The sequence below is a fragment of the Channa argus genome, chromosome 5, assembly GCF_033026475.1.
Source record: "Channa argus isolate prfri chromosome 5, Channa argus male v1.0, whole genome shotgun sequence".
Taxonomy (NCBI): Eukaryota; Metazoa; Chordata; class Actinopteri; order Anabantiformes; family Channidae; genus Channa; species Channa argus.
In genome coordinates this window covers 20,633,238-20,650,436 of record NC_090201.1, presented here as the reverse complement: position 1 = coordinate 20,650,436, position 17,199 = coordinate 20,633,238, and the positions used below count along the sequence as shown (strand labels likewise).

General features: G+C 37.2%; 2 protein-coding genes across 3 annotated transcripts; both read right to left on the bottom strand.

Moving 5' to 3' along the window:
* Window positions 1-278: 278 nt before the first annotated feature.
* gls2b (glutaminase 2b (liver, mitochondrial)) lies at window positions 279-12,139 on the bottom strand. Of its 2 annotated transcripts, XM_067505447.1 has the most exons (18): window positions 11,463-12,139; window positions 10,350-10,449; window positions 10,147-10,268; window positions 9,521-9,650; window positions 9,125-9,204; window positions 8,609-8,772; window positions 7,590-7,648; window positions 6,214-6,246; window positions 6,043-6,101; window positions 5,829-5,895; window positions 5,039-5,089; window positions 4,720-4,896; window positions 4,474-4,605; window positions 3,919-4,011; window positions 3,775-3,836; window positions 3,127-3,203; window positions 1,003-1,066; window positions 279-733 (listed from the first exon to the last, which is right to left on the bottom strand). In XM_067505447.1, exons 1-18 carry the CDS (start codon window positions 11,636-11,638, stop codon window positions 577-579), a joined length of 1,803 nt encoding a protein of 600 aa, XP_067361548.1. In that variant the 5' UTR covers window positions 11,639-12,139; the 3' UTR covers window positions 279-576. The 2 variants fall into 2 exon arrangements, with proteins under 2 accessions (XP_067361548.1, XP_067361550.1); XM_067505449.1 differs by lacking the exons at window positions 7,590-7,648; window positions 9,125-9,204; window positions 9,521-9,650; ... (1 more) ...; window positions 10,350-10,449; window positions 11,463-12,139 and having other exon boundaries at window positions 8,609-8,752.
* Window positions 12,140-12,843: 704 nt separating this feature from the next.
* Window positions 12,844-17,130, bottom strand: rdh5 (retinol dehydrogenase 5 (11-cis/9-cis)). The gene is made up of 6 exons (XM_067505451.1): window positions 16,254-17,130; window positions 15,411-15,478; window positions 14,944-15,266; window positions 14,574-14,832; window positions 13,646-13,809; window positions 12,844-13,397 (listed from the first exon to the last, which is right to left on the bottom strand). The coding sequence occupies exons 2-6, from the start codon at window positions 15,440-15,442 to the stop codon at window positions 13,177-13,179; spliced, it is 999 nt and encodes a 332-aa protein (XP_067361552.1). The 5' UTR covers window positions 15,443-15,478; window positions 16,254-17,130; the 3' UTR covers window positions 12,844-13,176.
* Between the last annotated feature and the right edge of the window lie 69 nt (window positions 17,131-17,199).

The window sequence follows — 17,199 nt, the reverse complement described above, 5'->3', positions numbered from 1 at the left end:
AAACTGTCATCATACAGTTTATGAGCTTTTGCATCCACTCAGATAGTTTTACATATGTAATGGAGACAGTAAAAACAACAGTAAAAATGCTAAGTACATTTTAAAACTATAAGAACCACTGTAATTGTAAATTTCTCTCTTTTCAGAGCCTGTGGATTGTGAAGAACATTGTGACAATCTACTGCAAATAAAAATACATGGATCTGATCAAAACATACGTGCGCAGGCTACCTTTACCATAAGGCAGCATACTGCGTTTCTAAAATAACTGTACTGTATTGCTATTTTTTGCTCTGTTTTATTATTTTACTACTCACACTCTTATTGTGTGTCTTTTCTGTCTAGTTTCAAACTTTTTCGTTACACCAAATGACTCTTTTCCTTTGCTGCTACAAGAATTTGTTTGCTTAGTTCCATTTTTCAGTTCACACAGTCAACTGGCCTCCACAAAGGACGTAGATCATTTGGTTCTTTGTTATGCACTCCATGTGGCAAATGCACTCTCATATTTCCAACCTTCACTGGTTGCACAAACAACCTGACACATTACAGTTCGGGAAGTGTGTTTACAATACATCACACCATGCCGTCGATGGTGTCCAGCTTTGGGGAATGCGCACCATCACCGTGCTGCGTTTCCTGCTGGCTGCAGCCCTGCTGGTACTCTTTCAACACCTTCACTACCTCTTCATGTCCGAACTGCATGGCATCGTTGACCGGTAAGTTCCCCCACCTGCACAGCAACAAGTAAAGGTCACAATAGGGAGAGAACTTAACATGTTACATGATGTTTCTCTATTGTTGAATCATTTTTAACAAATCAAGCATCTCCCACTGATATTAGAAGTCACAAGCTCGAAATATATTTATATTTGTCTATATCGTCTATCTATATTTGGATTATTTTCCATCTATAATCCAAATAAAATAATCCAAACTATTTTGGCCTAATGAGGAATTAATGCAAAGAGATACAAACAAAGTTACAGATACCAGTCTCACCTGTCTTCTACGAATGGATTCACTTTGCAGGTTTCAGTTAGAAACTTGACAACATCTATGTGACCTGAAAATAAACAGAGAACACGACACTTTAAAACTTTCCCATCACAGAAAACCTTTGTCTGAAAATGCAGTTTTTCCCAAAGCAAAGTAGCAACAACAGCCATTAAATTACTGCCACCCAAAAACATAAAGCTATTCATTATTTTCAAGTTTAGCTAGTAGCAGGAAAAATTGTGGATGAAAAACAATGTTCTCTAACCAGCACATAAACCTGCTAAAAATAAAAACTGAATGAACGAACACCGATGAATGATAACTACCTCGAGACACAATTCAACTCTGAATCAGATTTAGGATTGCAATCCTCTGACTTTTTTGTTTAGTAGAAAACAGTTATTAATCCCATTTTTATCTTGTAAATAAACAACTTGCTTACAAGCGTCTTTTTTGAAAAATGTTGCTGTTGACGACTGTGCAGTGGAGCATTAAATCTGTACTTTGAATAAACTTAAACCACAGCAAAAGACAAATAATTAACCATATGGTGCTCTGTGTGTGAGCTCAACTTCATTAGTGGTTTTGTGTAATGTGAGCCAGAGGTAGTGAATCTCTATAGTTCATCATGAAAACAAATGAAGGGAAAACTAACTTAGTACTAATTACAGCTGTGGGCCTCTAAACAAAAATAATTAACAATCATTAAGAATTCAGTCAGTCACAGATAAACAGGAAATGTCAAATCTTTCTTCCAGATAATACACTTAAATACACACACACACAAAATGTTGAGCCATGTGATCAAATGATCAATAGACAGGACATTAACGATAGGAACAAACACCGGTCAGCTACAACATTAAAATCCCCTGATGGACAGTCACCCTCATGGTCACTGTGACTGGTTTGTGCCTACACAGCCTCATATACGGCAGGCTGTGATACATGCTCTGATACGTGTCAGTAATGAGCAGCATAGTGTTGTCACAACAAAAAAATGATGACTTTGATACCAAAATCTGCCATTGATAACAATTCTGCAACAACACCACAGCACAAAGGAAAAGCAGATGAAACAGATGAAAAACCTGTGATGTTTTTTAGAAACATTTGAACAAATCCTGAAGAAACCTAATTTCACTACATAGAAAACTAGAAACTTACTGGAACTCAGACCTTCTCCAAAGAGATATATTGAGTTAGTTGTATTAAATCTACCTTAATGCAGTACTTTCATTTTTATAGTACAGACACTACAAGGACAAAACAAAACAAGGTTTTAAATGGCAGGGTATTTTTGTGTCGGTATACAGTGTGACGCTAACCAGCATTAAATCTTTCCCATACTGACCCAAACCACCATAACATCAAGACTCCCAGCTGGTATTAATTAATTAAGCTGTGGCAGATTAATGTATGTTATTTCTTATACGATGCAAGAAAAACATATAATAAGTCTAAATTTCAGTAAATATGGGAAATCTTCCTAAATCCACTCTGTCTCTTCTCCACACTGTCAATTTCACTTTCATTTCTTTCTTTCTTCTCTACATCTGGCCAATATGATCTTTGAGCCTTATTATTATTTTTAGTTCGACAATTTTGCAACACACCTCCCATCACCACATTATCAACCGAGGCAGGCCGACTGTAAAGTTCACTTTTCCTCTACTGGCTGTCTGCAACACCACCGAGTGACTCTACTTCTATCTGAAGCTGCACTCATCAACAGGGTATAATTTTCCAATTCTAAATCTTTTCCCGTGGTCCCTCAATAAACATTCTCATTCTACTGAGTCAGAACTGGAGCCAAGTTTAGATCTGTCACTGGTCATTTCATCTATGTGAAAATGTCTTTATTAAAAGCAAAACTAAAATATGCAACTTCTACATGTTGGACATGCTTAGTGACAGATTTGTGAGGTTGTCTCATTTTCCATTCATTTCGCATAAAAGAACAAAACGGCTTATGGAAAATAGCACAATCTCTCAGAATTCTGGTGGTTTCTGACCATTTCTACTTTTCTAAACAGATGATATTCCTGCACAGTCTACACAAAAAAATGCTGCTGTTTCCTCTGTTTTTTGATAATATTGAGCCCCCCACAATACTTTGGGGCTCACCCTCTGCTGCAGCGACATGTAGTGCAGTTCGACAATCATAGTCTTTCAGATCCATGTCCATGGATGACAGAGCAAACCTGAAAGAAAAAGTAAAGGTTCAGTCCACCAGTACTTTTCATCCTTAAAAAAGAAATATACTTATCAAATTCATCTTTGAGTAATATAAATACAGAATAAAAATACATGTTGTAGCAGTGCTTTCAGTGATGTATATTTATGGAGGAAATAAATACAAATGTACATTTTTTTACTGGTCATACTGGTTGTTTTAATATAGAAATAAACATCTGTGTGAGCATTTGTGCTGCACTGTATGCACTGCCTCCAGTTAATCTACAAACAGGTGACAAATAAATATTAATATGGAGTGTGAAAGTTTGTGAATAAATGAATGTATATCTTCACAGTCATCACATCTCACCCGACAGGATAGAAGTGGGAGATAGATTTAAGTGTGTTGCAGCATGCTCAATTAAAATGAAGGAATATTTTTTCGTTTATCCTTTTTTGTTTATCTTTCAAAATGTCTCAAGCAAGCAGCATAAAACTGTAAGGTCATTATTCATTTAATTTGTCATCCACCTATTTGGGTTTTGTTAATTGTAATAAACAACTGACAAACAATAACCAGGGTTGGTGGTGATGTACCTCCTCAGAGCTGACACATCTCCACTGTGGGCAGCAAACATTAGGTTGAAAACTGACTTGTTCTGCAAATACAGGTAGACAATATAAGCACAGAAGTACAAAACATTTAACAACGCAAAGGAACAAACTGAAAAAGCAACTCACCCTGTCATCCCCATTCAGCCTGCGAGGATCCTGCTTCTTCACAAAGTGCCTCAAGTTGTCATAATTGTGGAAATTGAACAGTGACACAAGCTCCTAAGAAGATACAGCGTTTAGCTAATGAAGAAAACTCATTCCCTGTTGCTTAAGAGAAAAAATTAGTAGGCAGTTGCTAATCCGACCAAATATTTAAACCCAACAACTACATTGCAAAATGCTGATTTCTAAAATCAGTTACAGGAGCTAAAATATTCACTGTGACCTACTTATTTTCAGGTTCTTTAACATGTAGGACAGCAACACTGTTCCACTGTTTACTTACTTGATAATTCATATGGTTACTACATAGACAACATCACTGCGATCGTTAACAAATGGAGCTACAGTGCAAGAGATTTTAGACTTTGGCCCCGTCTGATAAACAAAGTCTCTTAAAAGTGTGCACAAAGTAGTTGCATTCAATGTTTTATTTATTTTTTAAATCCAAAACTGTTTAAGTGGAAAGTCACAAAAGACAGAGTGTAAATAAATGAGTGTAACTGCAGGTCTTGCTCTTGCCTGACAGAAGTGAATTCCACGAACACTGTTTCCAACTCTGTCCAGGGGAGGAGACCAACACATCACTCCCATGACGTTGGGGATCACTAGCAGTATTGCACCAGACACCCCAGATTTGGCAGGAAGGCCCACCTGATAAAGGAGATACAAAGAAGTTTGATGTGATTACACCAAACCCGGAAAATGGCACTGATGTTGTGTTAGAGGTGTGGCGTAATGGTACAGTCACCTACTGGTGTTACTCACATGAAAAGCCATCTCGCCAGAAAAGTCGTACATGCCACACGAGTGCATGAGACTCAGAGTGTTTCGCACTGCCTCTGCACTCAGGACACGGCAACCTGTTATTGGACAAATCCCCCCGTTGGCCAGAGTGGCGGCCATGATGCTTCCCGATTCACATGTCACCTCAATAGAGCAAAGCTACAGTAGAAGCAGAAGAAAAAAATCAGTCGTTTCCATTTCAGTTAAATTAACGTCAAGATCCACGCAGTGAAACAAAAGGCAAAAAAGGCGAAACAAAATTAATCTCCATGAACTCTTCTACTTATAACAGAGAATTTACCTGGAAGTAGAAGTCTAATGCATCAATCATATCTGCTCCTCTTGGAAAACACTAGTAAAAGGAACATAATCGTCATGACTATTAGACTGACTAACATACAGTATGCTCTCCAACACACTATGATATTCCAACCAGAAAACACAGACACACAATAATAATAATAATAATAATAACATGACACTTCATAAGATGTTTTACAGTAAGTGGCCTCAGAGACAGTTGGACCAAAATACTTCCGCTAGTAATAAAAACAGATGATTACTTTTATTTGCCTTAAACAATGAAACGTTATTAAATTCTTTGGCAAGAGAAAATTGTTTATTATGATGTATATTTCAATTAAAACCTTTTATAGTTTAGCTTTTATTGCTTTTGAAAACAATGGTGTTTTCAAAATATTTGTACCAGACAATATCTCGTTTCCTAAAATGTAACCGACTATTCCTTGCCATTGTATCAAGATATTTTTACATAGAGTTAAAACAATTTATCTATTATTCAACTGACAGATACTAAATAAACTATTTTGATAATCACACAATCTCTTAGGTAATTATTGTCTACTATACACTGAGCATCTTTTGCTTTTAGCCTGTTGTTTGGACAGAAACATTTAAAGATGTGACCTTTAAGAAATGTCTTTCTGAGGTTTTTGCCAGATAAGGAAAAATCTTAGTTTGTTAAAACACTATTTAAAAGTGTCAACTCTTTAAGATACACACGTTAGCACAACAGTCGTTGGGTATATTCTCACATATTTTAGCAATGTAAGAAAGCATCTGTTACTGACCTTCTTCTCTTTCATATAGTATCCGATGGCAAAATTTCTGTCGCCGGTTTCTTTTTCTGACTGGAACCTGAGACCCAGAAGCAGAAGGTTCAACACGGAAGCATCAATAATGCAGTAGGGCAGCCGACAGTCAATCTGCCTAACACTGTCTTGGACCTTAGGTTTGTGACAAACAACAATCAAATACATCTAAATGATTTGACAGTACACTTACGTGGCATTGCTGAATCCTACATATTCCTGGCCTGCCATCTCTTTTATGAAGTCCATAACCTAAAGAAACACAAAGACACAATTTACGTGCACTGCAGCATCTCTGTGCCTACTATGATAATTGAGGCACGGTTTAATATTCGTCGGGGAAAATGTGAGGCATGCTACTTACATAGTCAAACTTCTCTGCCTTATTTGAATGAGGCTGAAAACAAAGCAGGAGTCATTTGCTTGTGTAAAAATATGCTGATTGTAATTACCACACTCATTCAGTTCCTACATTTGTGATCAACACATATGACGTTAGCACGACTAATAACACAGTGTGAAACAATGCGTGAATGTATCACTGATTGCATAATCTTCCTATTTTCCTATCCTATTTTCAATAGGTAGAGCAATTGAAAAGGTGTGATCAGTGGTCATAAACCTCAGAGCTCACAGAGAGAGTTCAGGGGATATGTCACAAAAGAGGGTTGCACACAACTGTCACAAAATGTCATACTGGTTTTGTGTTGTTTGTGTTTTGTTTCAAATATATAAACTTTGAATAATGCCAAAGAAGTAAAAGAGCAGTACCATCCAGCTGAGGAGTTCTGTACATATTTTACACATTAGTTTAATTGAGATCTTGCTTCTGCTACTTCATGAAATTTCCTTTAAGCTGTATCATCGTCGCATCAACAGACTCTATAACTTGCCGTGTTAACTTCAAAATATTACCCCATTCAGAGCCATTTGCAACTGTTCCAGTCGATAAAACAGTGATTGCTGGTTTTGAATAGCTGGTGATGTTGTAGTTTCAAAGCATTAAAAATTGAGATGCAAAGTGAGATCATCTTTAAAACTTATTTACTGACACTGTCAAGGGATGCACGAACGGATTATGAGAAAACAAAGACATGTAATAGGCCCCCACCCCATTTATATAGGACTCCCAGACTGAAAGAGAGAAAAAGACAACAAATGAAGCAGTCATGTTATTTATATTCATTTTACTTGTCATTATTATTATTACCTATCCATCCATTCATTATCTTTATTATTATCATTATCCTCCTTGCACAGGACCTTTTTTATTGTTTCTTCTTTATTTGGGAGTTTTGGTTTATAGTTTTGTAGTTGTTTTAGGGTTGTTTGTCACGTTTTAATACTTATTTTGTATATTTTTGGTCGTCATGTCTATTCTTCAGTATGTCTATTCTTAACTATTTTTGTCATTTTTGTCATTTTGTATTTTTTATTTGGCACATTTCTGTATTTGGTTATCCTCTGTGTCTACTTTTGTCATGTTTTTGTGTCTTTGAGATAATTTTTATCTATTTGCATTTGCTTTTCATTGTACATAAGCTCTATCATAGGCCTGTTCGGCAATCTGTTAGTGAATAAATGACTACGTAACAGTCTTAAAACACGGTTTAGAAGTTTTCATATGTGGAATAACAAAACAAATGTACAAGTATTCCACAAATTCCATAACCAGAGGCAATGTCACTGTGTTTAGCTGAAAAACAAAACTAAAACAAGGCTACATGTGCATCTCTTTACCTTGATTAGAGAACTGATTACTATAGCTCCAGGATTCACCATGGGGTTGTGGGGCTTATCTGGCAGAAGCGAAGAAAGATCAGGTACAATTTTGATGAAAAGTTTAAAGAACTTTGTAAAAACAGTGTTTTATTAACTTTAATCAGACAATAAATGGTAAATAATTCTCTAAATAATTTCGATGTTTTGATACCAGCTAGCTACAATAAATCTGCATTTATACAGCGCTTTTCTACCTATTGGTACTCAAAAGCGCTTTACACTGCTACGTATTCACCCATTCACACTCAAGGGGTTTGCAACTAAGCTGGGGTTCAGTGTCCTGCTCAAGGACACTTTGACATGTGACATGTGAGCTGGGATCGAACCAACAACTGTGAGGTTGGTGGATGGCCGTTTTACCTCCTTGCGCCACAGTTGCCCCTGGTTCCTGTGGTTCATTTTCCCTATCTATCATGTGCAGTACATAAAAGAATTTGCCAAATGCTAATAAATACAGAAAAATCCACGTAGTCATGGAGTAAACTAAAACATCTGTCTGTAATGTGTGTGAAACATGCAGACGTTAAAAACACACAAAACAATTTGTCTCTAGCCAAATATTTACTATGAAGCAAATCCTGCTCTTTAAGAAGTTGGAAATAGCAAATGTTTGACATTTTAGGTTCAAAATGATTCAGACAAATCTAATATCCACTAATAGTTGCCTCTTTATTTTGTGTTAAATACTTGAGCAAATGATAATTTCAGCTCTAAAGTCTACATAATTATTTGATTTCCTTATACAAGAGGGACTGACCTGACCTTTAAATTATTAATAGTCGGATAAATAATCTATGTTTTACGTGTAATTACCCAAGAAACATGTCACGGTAGCAGTCATTTAATGTAATTAACAAGAAGTAAACAATCTGATCCAGCAAAAAACTAAATTACTAAATTAATTCAAGTGTTATTTCTTCCCTCTGATTGTATGGTAATGTAATTTATTCTAATACAACATCATGCTGATGACACACCTTCATCATCAAGTGAGAGCACGTTAAATTTGAGTCCACTCGGCTCCATGCCTACATAGCGATGAACCTCGTCTGTTCCTGTCTGGTGGACGGCGATGGCGTACTGCAGAGGCTTCACACAAGATTGCAGGCAGAAGGGCTGCTTGGTGTCACCTACTGAGTGTCTGGAGGAAGACGACAGAATCGAGATTTATCACCAAATAAATCGGGAAAATAAGGTTTTCACCCCTCTGCCCATTTCCCGTCTCTTTCTTTACTTTGCCAAATACAGGCTAAATGACAGAAATAATCGTGATCAGTTGATTCAACGTTTATTATTGAAAACACTAGACCACCTCACCAACCAGAACCAGCTGTTCTGGAGCTTTCAATCATATCAGTCGTCCTCAACATTCCGAAGAACTGAACTTTAGGCAACTTAATAATGACAGCCGAGGAAGACGAGGGTATACCCACAGAGCAGCCACTGTATGAACCTTGTGCTGAGATTAATTGTGTAAGATGTGCAGTGTTTACCTCTGGCCATCCACTGTACACAAAGACACGCCCCAAAGCTCTGGGCTAAACTTGGCCAGCTGAGGGATGTAGTCTGCAACCTGCAGCAGGAATACAGGACGGAAACACGATAACAGAGTCAAATCCATCAGTTTAAGAATTAATGTCACAAATAAAAGCACTCAAACAGAGAAGATGCTGGCAATGTAAAGAAGAGCGAGTCAAATGTTCATCTTATATACACTATAAATAGAACATGATAGCAAATTTGTGTAAGAAAAAATACAACAACATGTGTGCATGTCTTATATAGTTCTACAATCTGTGTTATTCAAACAAACCTACCATAAAATTTACAATTTACATGATAGCTTTTCCATTTTCAGAGAATGGCCAGACCACAAGACACATATGTACCTTCCCATCATTTTGTTTTTGCACTGTGTTGTAAATGTCATTTATTTTTTCTGCAAACACATCAAACTCGGGAATGATAAATTTCTTTCTGAAAGCCTGGATCAGCAGGACGATATTTCCACCAACACACCTGAAAAAAATTAAAACACGCACAGTTACCCAGAGGCAATTCCCGTCGATATGAAATACTTTATATTCTTTGCTATTTTAATAAGGCAATACAAACAGTGTGTGTTTGTGTGTGTGTGTTTGCACGTGTGTGTTTGGGCAGCTCACTCTGAGTGGGGAACAGCTGTCAGCTACTGGTCTGAGCAACAGGCATAACAATAAATAAATCTGTCATGTGCTGACACACATTACATAACAGGGATTTTTTTCACCACAGAGGACTTAGACTACTAGGTCAGTCAATTTAAAGAATTAGTTATGATTGTAAATATCAACAACAGTCTTAGGTAATTTCTGTTTATCTCTTGCAATAGGATATTAGTATTACTACATGTACTATTTACTTTATATACTTGGAGATGGAGGATTTGCTTCAGTGTGTATTTGCAAGGTGTTATAGAAAAAAATGCTGCCTTGCCGCAACTAACTACTTGTCCATCCATCTGCCACTGTCTCACCTGTGGAAAAGGTCTTTGTCCATCATTACCTCGCCAGAGGATTCTTTATCAGCTCGTCTGAGCTTGTCCATGCAGTTCTTAAGACGAGGGTCAGACGGATGAAGGCCAGTTCTCTTCAGAGCCTACAAACACAAACTAAAGGTTTATATAGTGTCTATATAAACTATAAACAGATGGTGATTTGTTTTTTACTACAAACTGACTGAGATAAAGTATGAGATGGGGACTTGCTCTTTTCCCTCTGTGATGGTATAGAAAAGCATGTTTTCCACTCCAGAGCTGGGGGGCTGGGAGTGCACATTCCTGTGAAGTGAAAAGTGAAAAGTAAAGTTATGAAGAGGGGAAAGTCTTACGATTTCACACAACGGACGCGTTCACTCATACTGAGCTTGCTTTTTTTATTCTAGTTTGGGTAGTAAATGTAAATGGATGCCATTAAGCTTTCCTTTTAATTTCCCATATTCAAATATTTTTCAACTTCTAGCTGACCAGATGACCATCACTTGGAGGAACCTTCAGTTCAGATTAGGTCATCTCGTTGCTCATACTACGTAGGCTGTAAGTATAATCAACCTGCTTTTCCACAGGTCCTACAGATGACGTCATCTGATCCCCTAACGATGAAAAACTCTTCCAGGTGATGTGATCTGGAGGAGTTTCTCTGCCAAAACCAGAAAAATATTTGAATATAGGGAAGTCAGAGGAAAGTTTAAAAGTATTATTGTACATTTACACTTGAAAATCTGTGAAGTTGCCCTATAAGAACTAGAAAATGTAAAATAAACAGTGTACTATCGTAATGATGCAACCCAGCTGTGACATTCAAACACAATTTTTGACAATTATTGGCATTTTCATGGTCTTCTCAAACAATTTGGTTCTGGTTTCATTACTTTCCAAACATTTTCCCACTATAGCGCTGTGGTCTGTCATGACTCCATGAAGGAGTCCTCTCTGGGTTTTGCCATGGACACCAATAACCACGCAACCATGCCAGAGATTCCCTGAAGACCCCAGTTGTTACTCTGGGGGCTTCCCTCTTTGCCTCAGTGAACATTCTGTGTTGTACCTTCAGAGCCATCAGCCGGGGTTCCCTATGGCCACAGTGTCTCCGTTCATATCAAAAAGTATTTATGGACTGATCAGTCGATATAATTAATACAATGAGTTAATATGCTGGCTGCAACTTAGGTGAACGTGTGGTCCAAATATCCACAAATTCAGATAAATCGGGTAAGACTTATTTACTCTGTATGGATTCAGCCTGTATGACAAACCCCATCAGCAGCAAAGTTTTGTCACACAGAGACACTTACGTGTGGAGATTTAATTGACCCACGTGCGTGGACTGTCGTCGGTGGGACGCAGCCGTGGATCTTGTCCTCAGACAACATGCCGGCTGGATGATGGAGGGCTTCTGTGTCAACGCCTGTGCATTTCTGACGATGACTTGCAAAGATTTTGGCAGACGCAGAGCTCTCAGACACTGCATGGCGCCGAAGGACTCGATACACAGGTGCACAACGCTGCCTGTTATTTTCACGCCTACTCGCCTGTGGCTCCTGCGAGGTCACTGACTTTCCACCAACTGTGCTGCCTTAAGGTACCGTCGAAAAGTTGTTGTTTTGACAACCGATTGTTCGCCATGAATTACAGACGAAGAAGAAGGGAAAAGCGAGTGCGCATTTCTGCCCCAGAAAGGAAACCTCGACAATTACACGTGTTTAGAAGTATGTTCGACGCGAGTCAAAATTTCTAGTACAAGCTAGAAAATCTAAATAAAGAGAGCTAAAAAGTCACCGGTTTGTCTTTCTTATCCAGGCGAAAATAAGCCTGGTAATGGGGGCGTAAACGTCTCATGTTGAATGTGTAGCCTGTCCCACAACTTAGAAAAAAATATAAATACAAATTTCCACTAGCTAATCAAAATTAAGTAATCAAAAGAGGAATAAGTCTGATTTTACAAGGAACTCTTAAAAGCAGCTGTGGAGGTCTCTCTAATAAATTACAGGCACACCACCTGATGAGGTGTCACCTGACTGACAGATACAGTAACCAATCATCGTTGCATCATTTTAAAAAACAAATCTTCTATGAGAATTCATTTAGTGTTTTGTTACCAGATAATTTAGCACAATTAATTAAATAAGCCAGTATTATTTGCTATAATAAAATCACACACAAATCAACCCCTTCCACATGCTATGTGTTACTTATCTGATAATCGGGAGATTCTAGATTTATTTTTATTTGGGTGGCCAGAGCACAGTATGCTTTACGGTATGATTACTGTTATAGAATACGGTAAAAATGTTTAACAATAGTTGTAGCTAGAATTGCTTCACAAAGTGCAACTCTATAGCACAACCTAGTGTTGCAGTCACAGCATTTCAATATTGCATAGTACAAACTGACAATTACTATGAGCATCTATGAAAAGTTAATTATAAGCAGGCAAGCTAAAACTAAATCTGGTAAAAAAAAAAAAAGAAACCTTTATGCTCTTTTGTGGTCTGTATGAAAATAATAACTTAGAAGTCTTGGCACTACAATATATCAGGTTGAAAATTATTCTAATTTTATTTAACTTTTCAAAATATATAAGTGTTAAAAAAGGGAATATAGAGTTTATCTTACAGCTTATCGCTGCTGCTAAAAATGCCTTTCCTTGATAATAAATATCTGTTTATTTGGCTTCTGATTGTTAACAGCATCAATACATAGGAACATAAATAACAGTGTTAAAAGACAAGGGACAATGCTAACAAACAAAATATTATTTATACACTAAATTTAACTGTACAGTTTCATTATTTTCTAATATGTTGTCTAAAAGCATCAAGCAGACACAGGAGAATACCTTTGCATGGCAGGTAATGCACATTTAATTATAACTGCACTGTCAGGCCATTGTGTGTCCAACGTAGTTAAGAAGACTTTGAAAGGCAAAATATGTAATTTTTGCAGTTAGCCTCTTCACTGCATCAAAATGACATATAATAAGGCTGACAACTTTTAAGACATCACAAGTTACACACTCTTTGCAGGACGAGGCAGCACCATCTTAAGGCCAATGTCAACAACCCAGGAGGGCATGTAGGAGAGGGGGATCCAGATAAGCTTGGCATCCCAGCCAGCACTGTATCTGCTACGGGGGTAGGCAGCAGTCAAGCCATGCTCCATGCAGCTGGTCACCTTTGTGAGGTCAGAGTCGCAGACAGCATTCATGATCAAACGCTGGACGTTGATGTCTGTAATGGAGTTACATGCATGTTTTAATAGATTTATTTTATTTCTAAATAAAGAAAAAAGAAAAATTAGCAAACAATCACCTTTTAGCTGGGACTTAAAGGCTCACACTATAATCTATGAGTGACTAATTATTATTATTATTTTGCTTCTTGGGAATATGTCCAATCAAATTATAGTTACGAATCAAAATCATAATCATAAATCAGTTACACGTTTACAGTCCACTGAAATGAGGATTGCCACTTACACTTTTCCAGGTACTTTTCTCCGTAGCTGGCTTGTACCTCAGGGCTGAGTTCGCTAAACAGGCGACGCAGCTCCCTCTCGATGGGCTCGAGGTTTGTCACTGGAGTCTTAAAGAACCCCGGCTCAATGATGCACACCTTGATTCCAAAGTTGTTTACATCTCTCCTGGACACAGATCATATTATGTAGCCTTGTACCATCCACGGTTCTTATTAGAGACAAAACTTTAAACAGATTCGGCTTGTAAAAAATCATGACTAATGACTTTTTAATGGCTAATAAATAGCCAGTGCTTTCAGGATAGAAACTGGAACAATCACTAGGTTGACAGATTGTGACAAATCCTATTTCCCAATAATGTAGTTATAAGTGGAAATTCACAGTTCTTCCTGATTACCAAAAGGGCTAAACACCTGTTTAGCATCTCAAACACTGTTCTTTTTACTGATTATATTAAACATTAGTAACAGGATACTATTACTTACACTTATGAAGCTTTTATAAAGAGTTACTTATTTCAAAGTAGTACTTGTTGTGCAATATGCAATGTCTGAGATAAAGACAGATAAATAAAACCTTAGAAACCATCTGGTCTCATTAGCATAAAGGTGTGGCTGTCAATCACTATACTTCTGAGTACTACTGCAATTTGTTAGATGAAAATAAGAGTTATGGTTTGTCTTTTATATTTCTATACTGAAAATGGTTAGTAATAAAGTCCTGCAGACTAAATTTTCCTTTTTGCTGATAAAGATTGTGATTTGTGACTGTCCTAATAAAATAAAAATATATATATTTTTTCAGGATATAACAAAACATTTTGCTGAAAAACAAACTCACATATTAGTTTAACAGGTCACAGTAATATAGAACATGTCACAGTATGCTCTTATGTATTTATCTATTGAGATGATACTGATAAATTGTACCTGAGGCAGTCAGAGAAAGACTCCACTGCAAACTTGGAGATGCAGTATCCACCACCATTTGCAGCCACTCTACCCAGCACTGAAGATACATTCACAATGCGGCCATGAGCCTTCTTGATGAGGGGCAAGAAGGTCATTGTCATGCTAATCACTCCATTTATGTTGACTTTCATCGTGCTGTGGAAATCCTCCACTTTCATCCATTCTGTAGGACCCATGGGTAATGAGCGACCGGCATTGTTCACAAGACCCCAAAGTCCTGCAACGAATTATAAACAGAGTGAGAAGACAAACTGTTAGAAATAAGGCCTGTGATGTCGTCTTATATTTAAATAATAATAACACTATTAAAATAAAAGTCATCTCTCACCCTTGTCCCCAACCTCCGTCTTGGTCCATTCCAGGGCTTTCTGGATGCTGTCTTGATTAGTCACATCCAGCAGGACTGTCTTCAAATAAGGGCCCGCTACTCTTTTGAGTTCATCAGCTCCCTTTTCTGTCAGACAACCAGCCAGCACGTGGAAACCTTTACGATCAAGCTTCCTGCACAGCAGGTTTCCAAAACCAGAGTCACAGCCGGTGACAAAGACATACTTGTCCCCAATGTTCTCAACCTCTAAACTGTCTCTGTATAGCCACACAAAAACCCACAACACCAACAAGGTAGTAGTGATGTACACCCAAGCATTTTCCCTGTAGAAGAGGAAACATTATAATTAGGAGAAAACAGCCATTCCATTTTTTAAATGTGTTGTGTATTTGTGTCGGCTTAAAGATCATAGTACAGATGCAATATTATTGTTTAGAACAGCTGTACTGTTGCGTTAGTATTCTTACCCCAATAAGTCGTAGACAAACTGTGTATTCATGCTGTCTTCAAGATTAGACGTGGGTTACCCGCAGGACTTCAGCCAAACACAAAAAGTGTTATAAGGTACTGAAAAGCCAAACTACCAAATCCAGTTTTTAAGGAATTGGAAAATAGAAATACAGTGATTTCTATAAGCTCACTGATTCTAAAATTGTGTATATGGGGTTTTATAAAAACACTGTGCTGGTTTACTGAAACATTTTGATAACACAATGATAGTTCACTTAGGGCCTAGTAGAAGAGATGCTTGTTTTGCTGAAATGCTGTGGGCACATGAGAAATCTTTAGTTAATACTCTTATTAAAAATAGAAAAGCATTTGTGAGGGAGGAGGACACAAGAGGGCTACATTGTTTTGAAGCGCACACTTAATGCCCATGACGAAGCTGCTTAGGCTGCTCATTGCTGAAAACCTATTACGTTTCTGGCTTATTAGTGGGAAAAACAAAACAAAGAAACAAAGTAAATGCCAATTAATTTTGATCTATTATGCATTATGCATCAAATTAAATCAGATTCAGTACCCATTCGTTTGCTGTTGACATAACATTTAAATATGATTCTGTAAATTTTTTTCTGAATAAGAAAAATGTTCCTTAACAAGGCCAGAATACCTCAATTATATATAGAAATTAATATATTTTTAATGAATCCTGACTTCCTCTCTGTAAGTTTTAATGACTCACATTTATTTATTTATTTGACTTGTGATCATTAGCAAAAGTACAAAATTAAACAAATCATACCATGGTCTATTTAGAAACCTTTGGTAATTCAGGTAATTCTTAATTAGAAACTATATTATCTTACCTTTCCTGAAAACTGATGGATCCCCACAAGTTATCCGTCCTTTTCCCTTTCTGGTTATTCTTGTGTGTGGACTTAGAGGGGCTGGTCAGAGAAGGGCTTTATCCCTGTGGTTGATCCCTTAAGACAAGTCCGGACTGGTAATCCCCAGTCCATAACTATTTGGGTTGTACAAGTGTGTATGTAAAAAAAAAAGAAAAAAAAAGAAAAAAGAAAGGTGTTGGGAATTACAGAAAACAAAGAGAATGTTCTGTGCAATATGTGCACTTGGGATTTCAAAGAACAATATCACAGTTTCTCACAGTATTATAATCTTCTTTCAAGTTTCTTACAAGAAATCGTGCCGCTTTCCTTTTTTAGAACCCGGTGGTTTCCAAGGTATAAAACGCTATACAAGTACTTTATGTGTTAGTATAACCTTGTGATGATAAAGCATTGTGCATTCATAAAATGTGTATAATACCCTAGTTCAATCAGTTCAGTATAAAACTTATGCAATACGCACTATAGATGGTTGGCAATGTACTGCACTGTACACAGTATTGCGGCTTATGAATGTACATTTCAACAATACACTGGTCCAATAGCTAAAAGTATTTCGTACACAGTAAATGTGATTTATTTCATGACTGCATAAAAAAAAGAAAAACTGGTAGTGAAGAAACCTCTATCAAAATGTTGCCACGTGCATCGTGACGTAACCCGTAGACGGGCAAATATTTATCCAAATGTAGTATTTAGTGGTGGCTTTGTTGCAACACATGGCCCCCACATTATTACTGTATAAGACCTTAAATAACTTTCTTTGGTACCTGAGCCTCTCCTAGAACAGCTATAATTAAACCTTCAACTGAAAACTAATCCCTGACCCAGAAGTCTCAAAAATAAAACTGATTGCCAGTCATACTCCTTGTTCAGATATACATCTTGCACCCAGATATCACTTAAA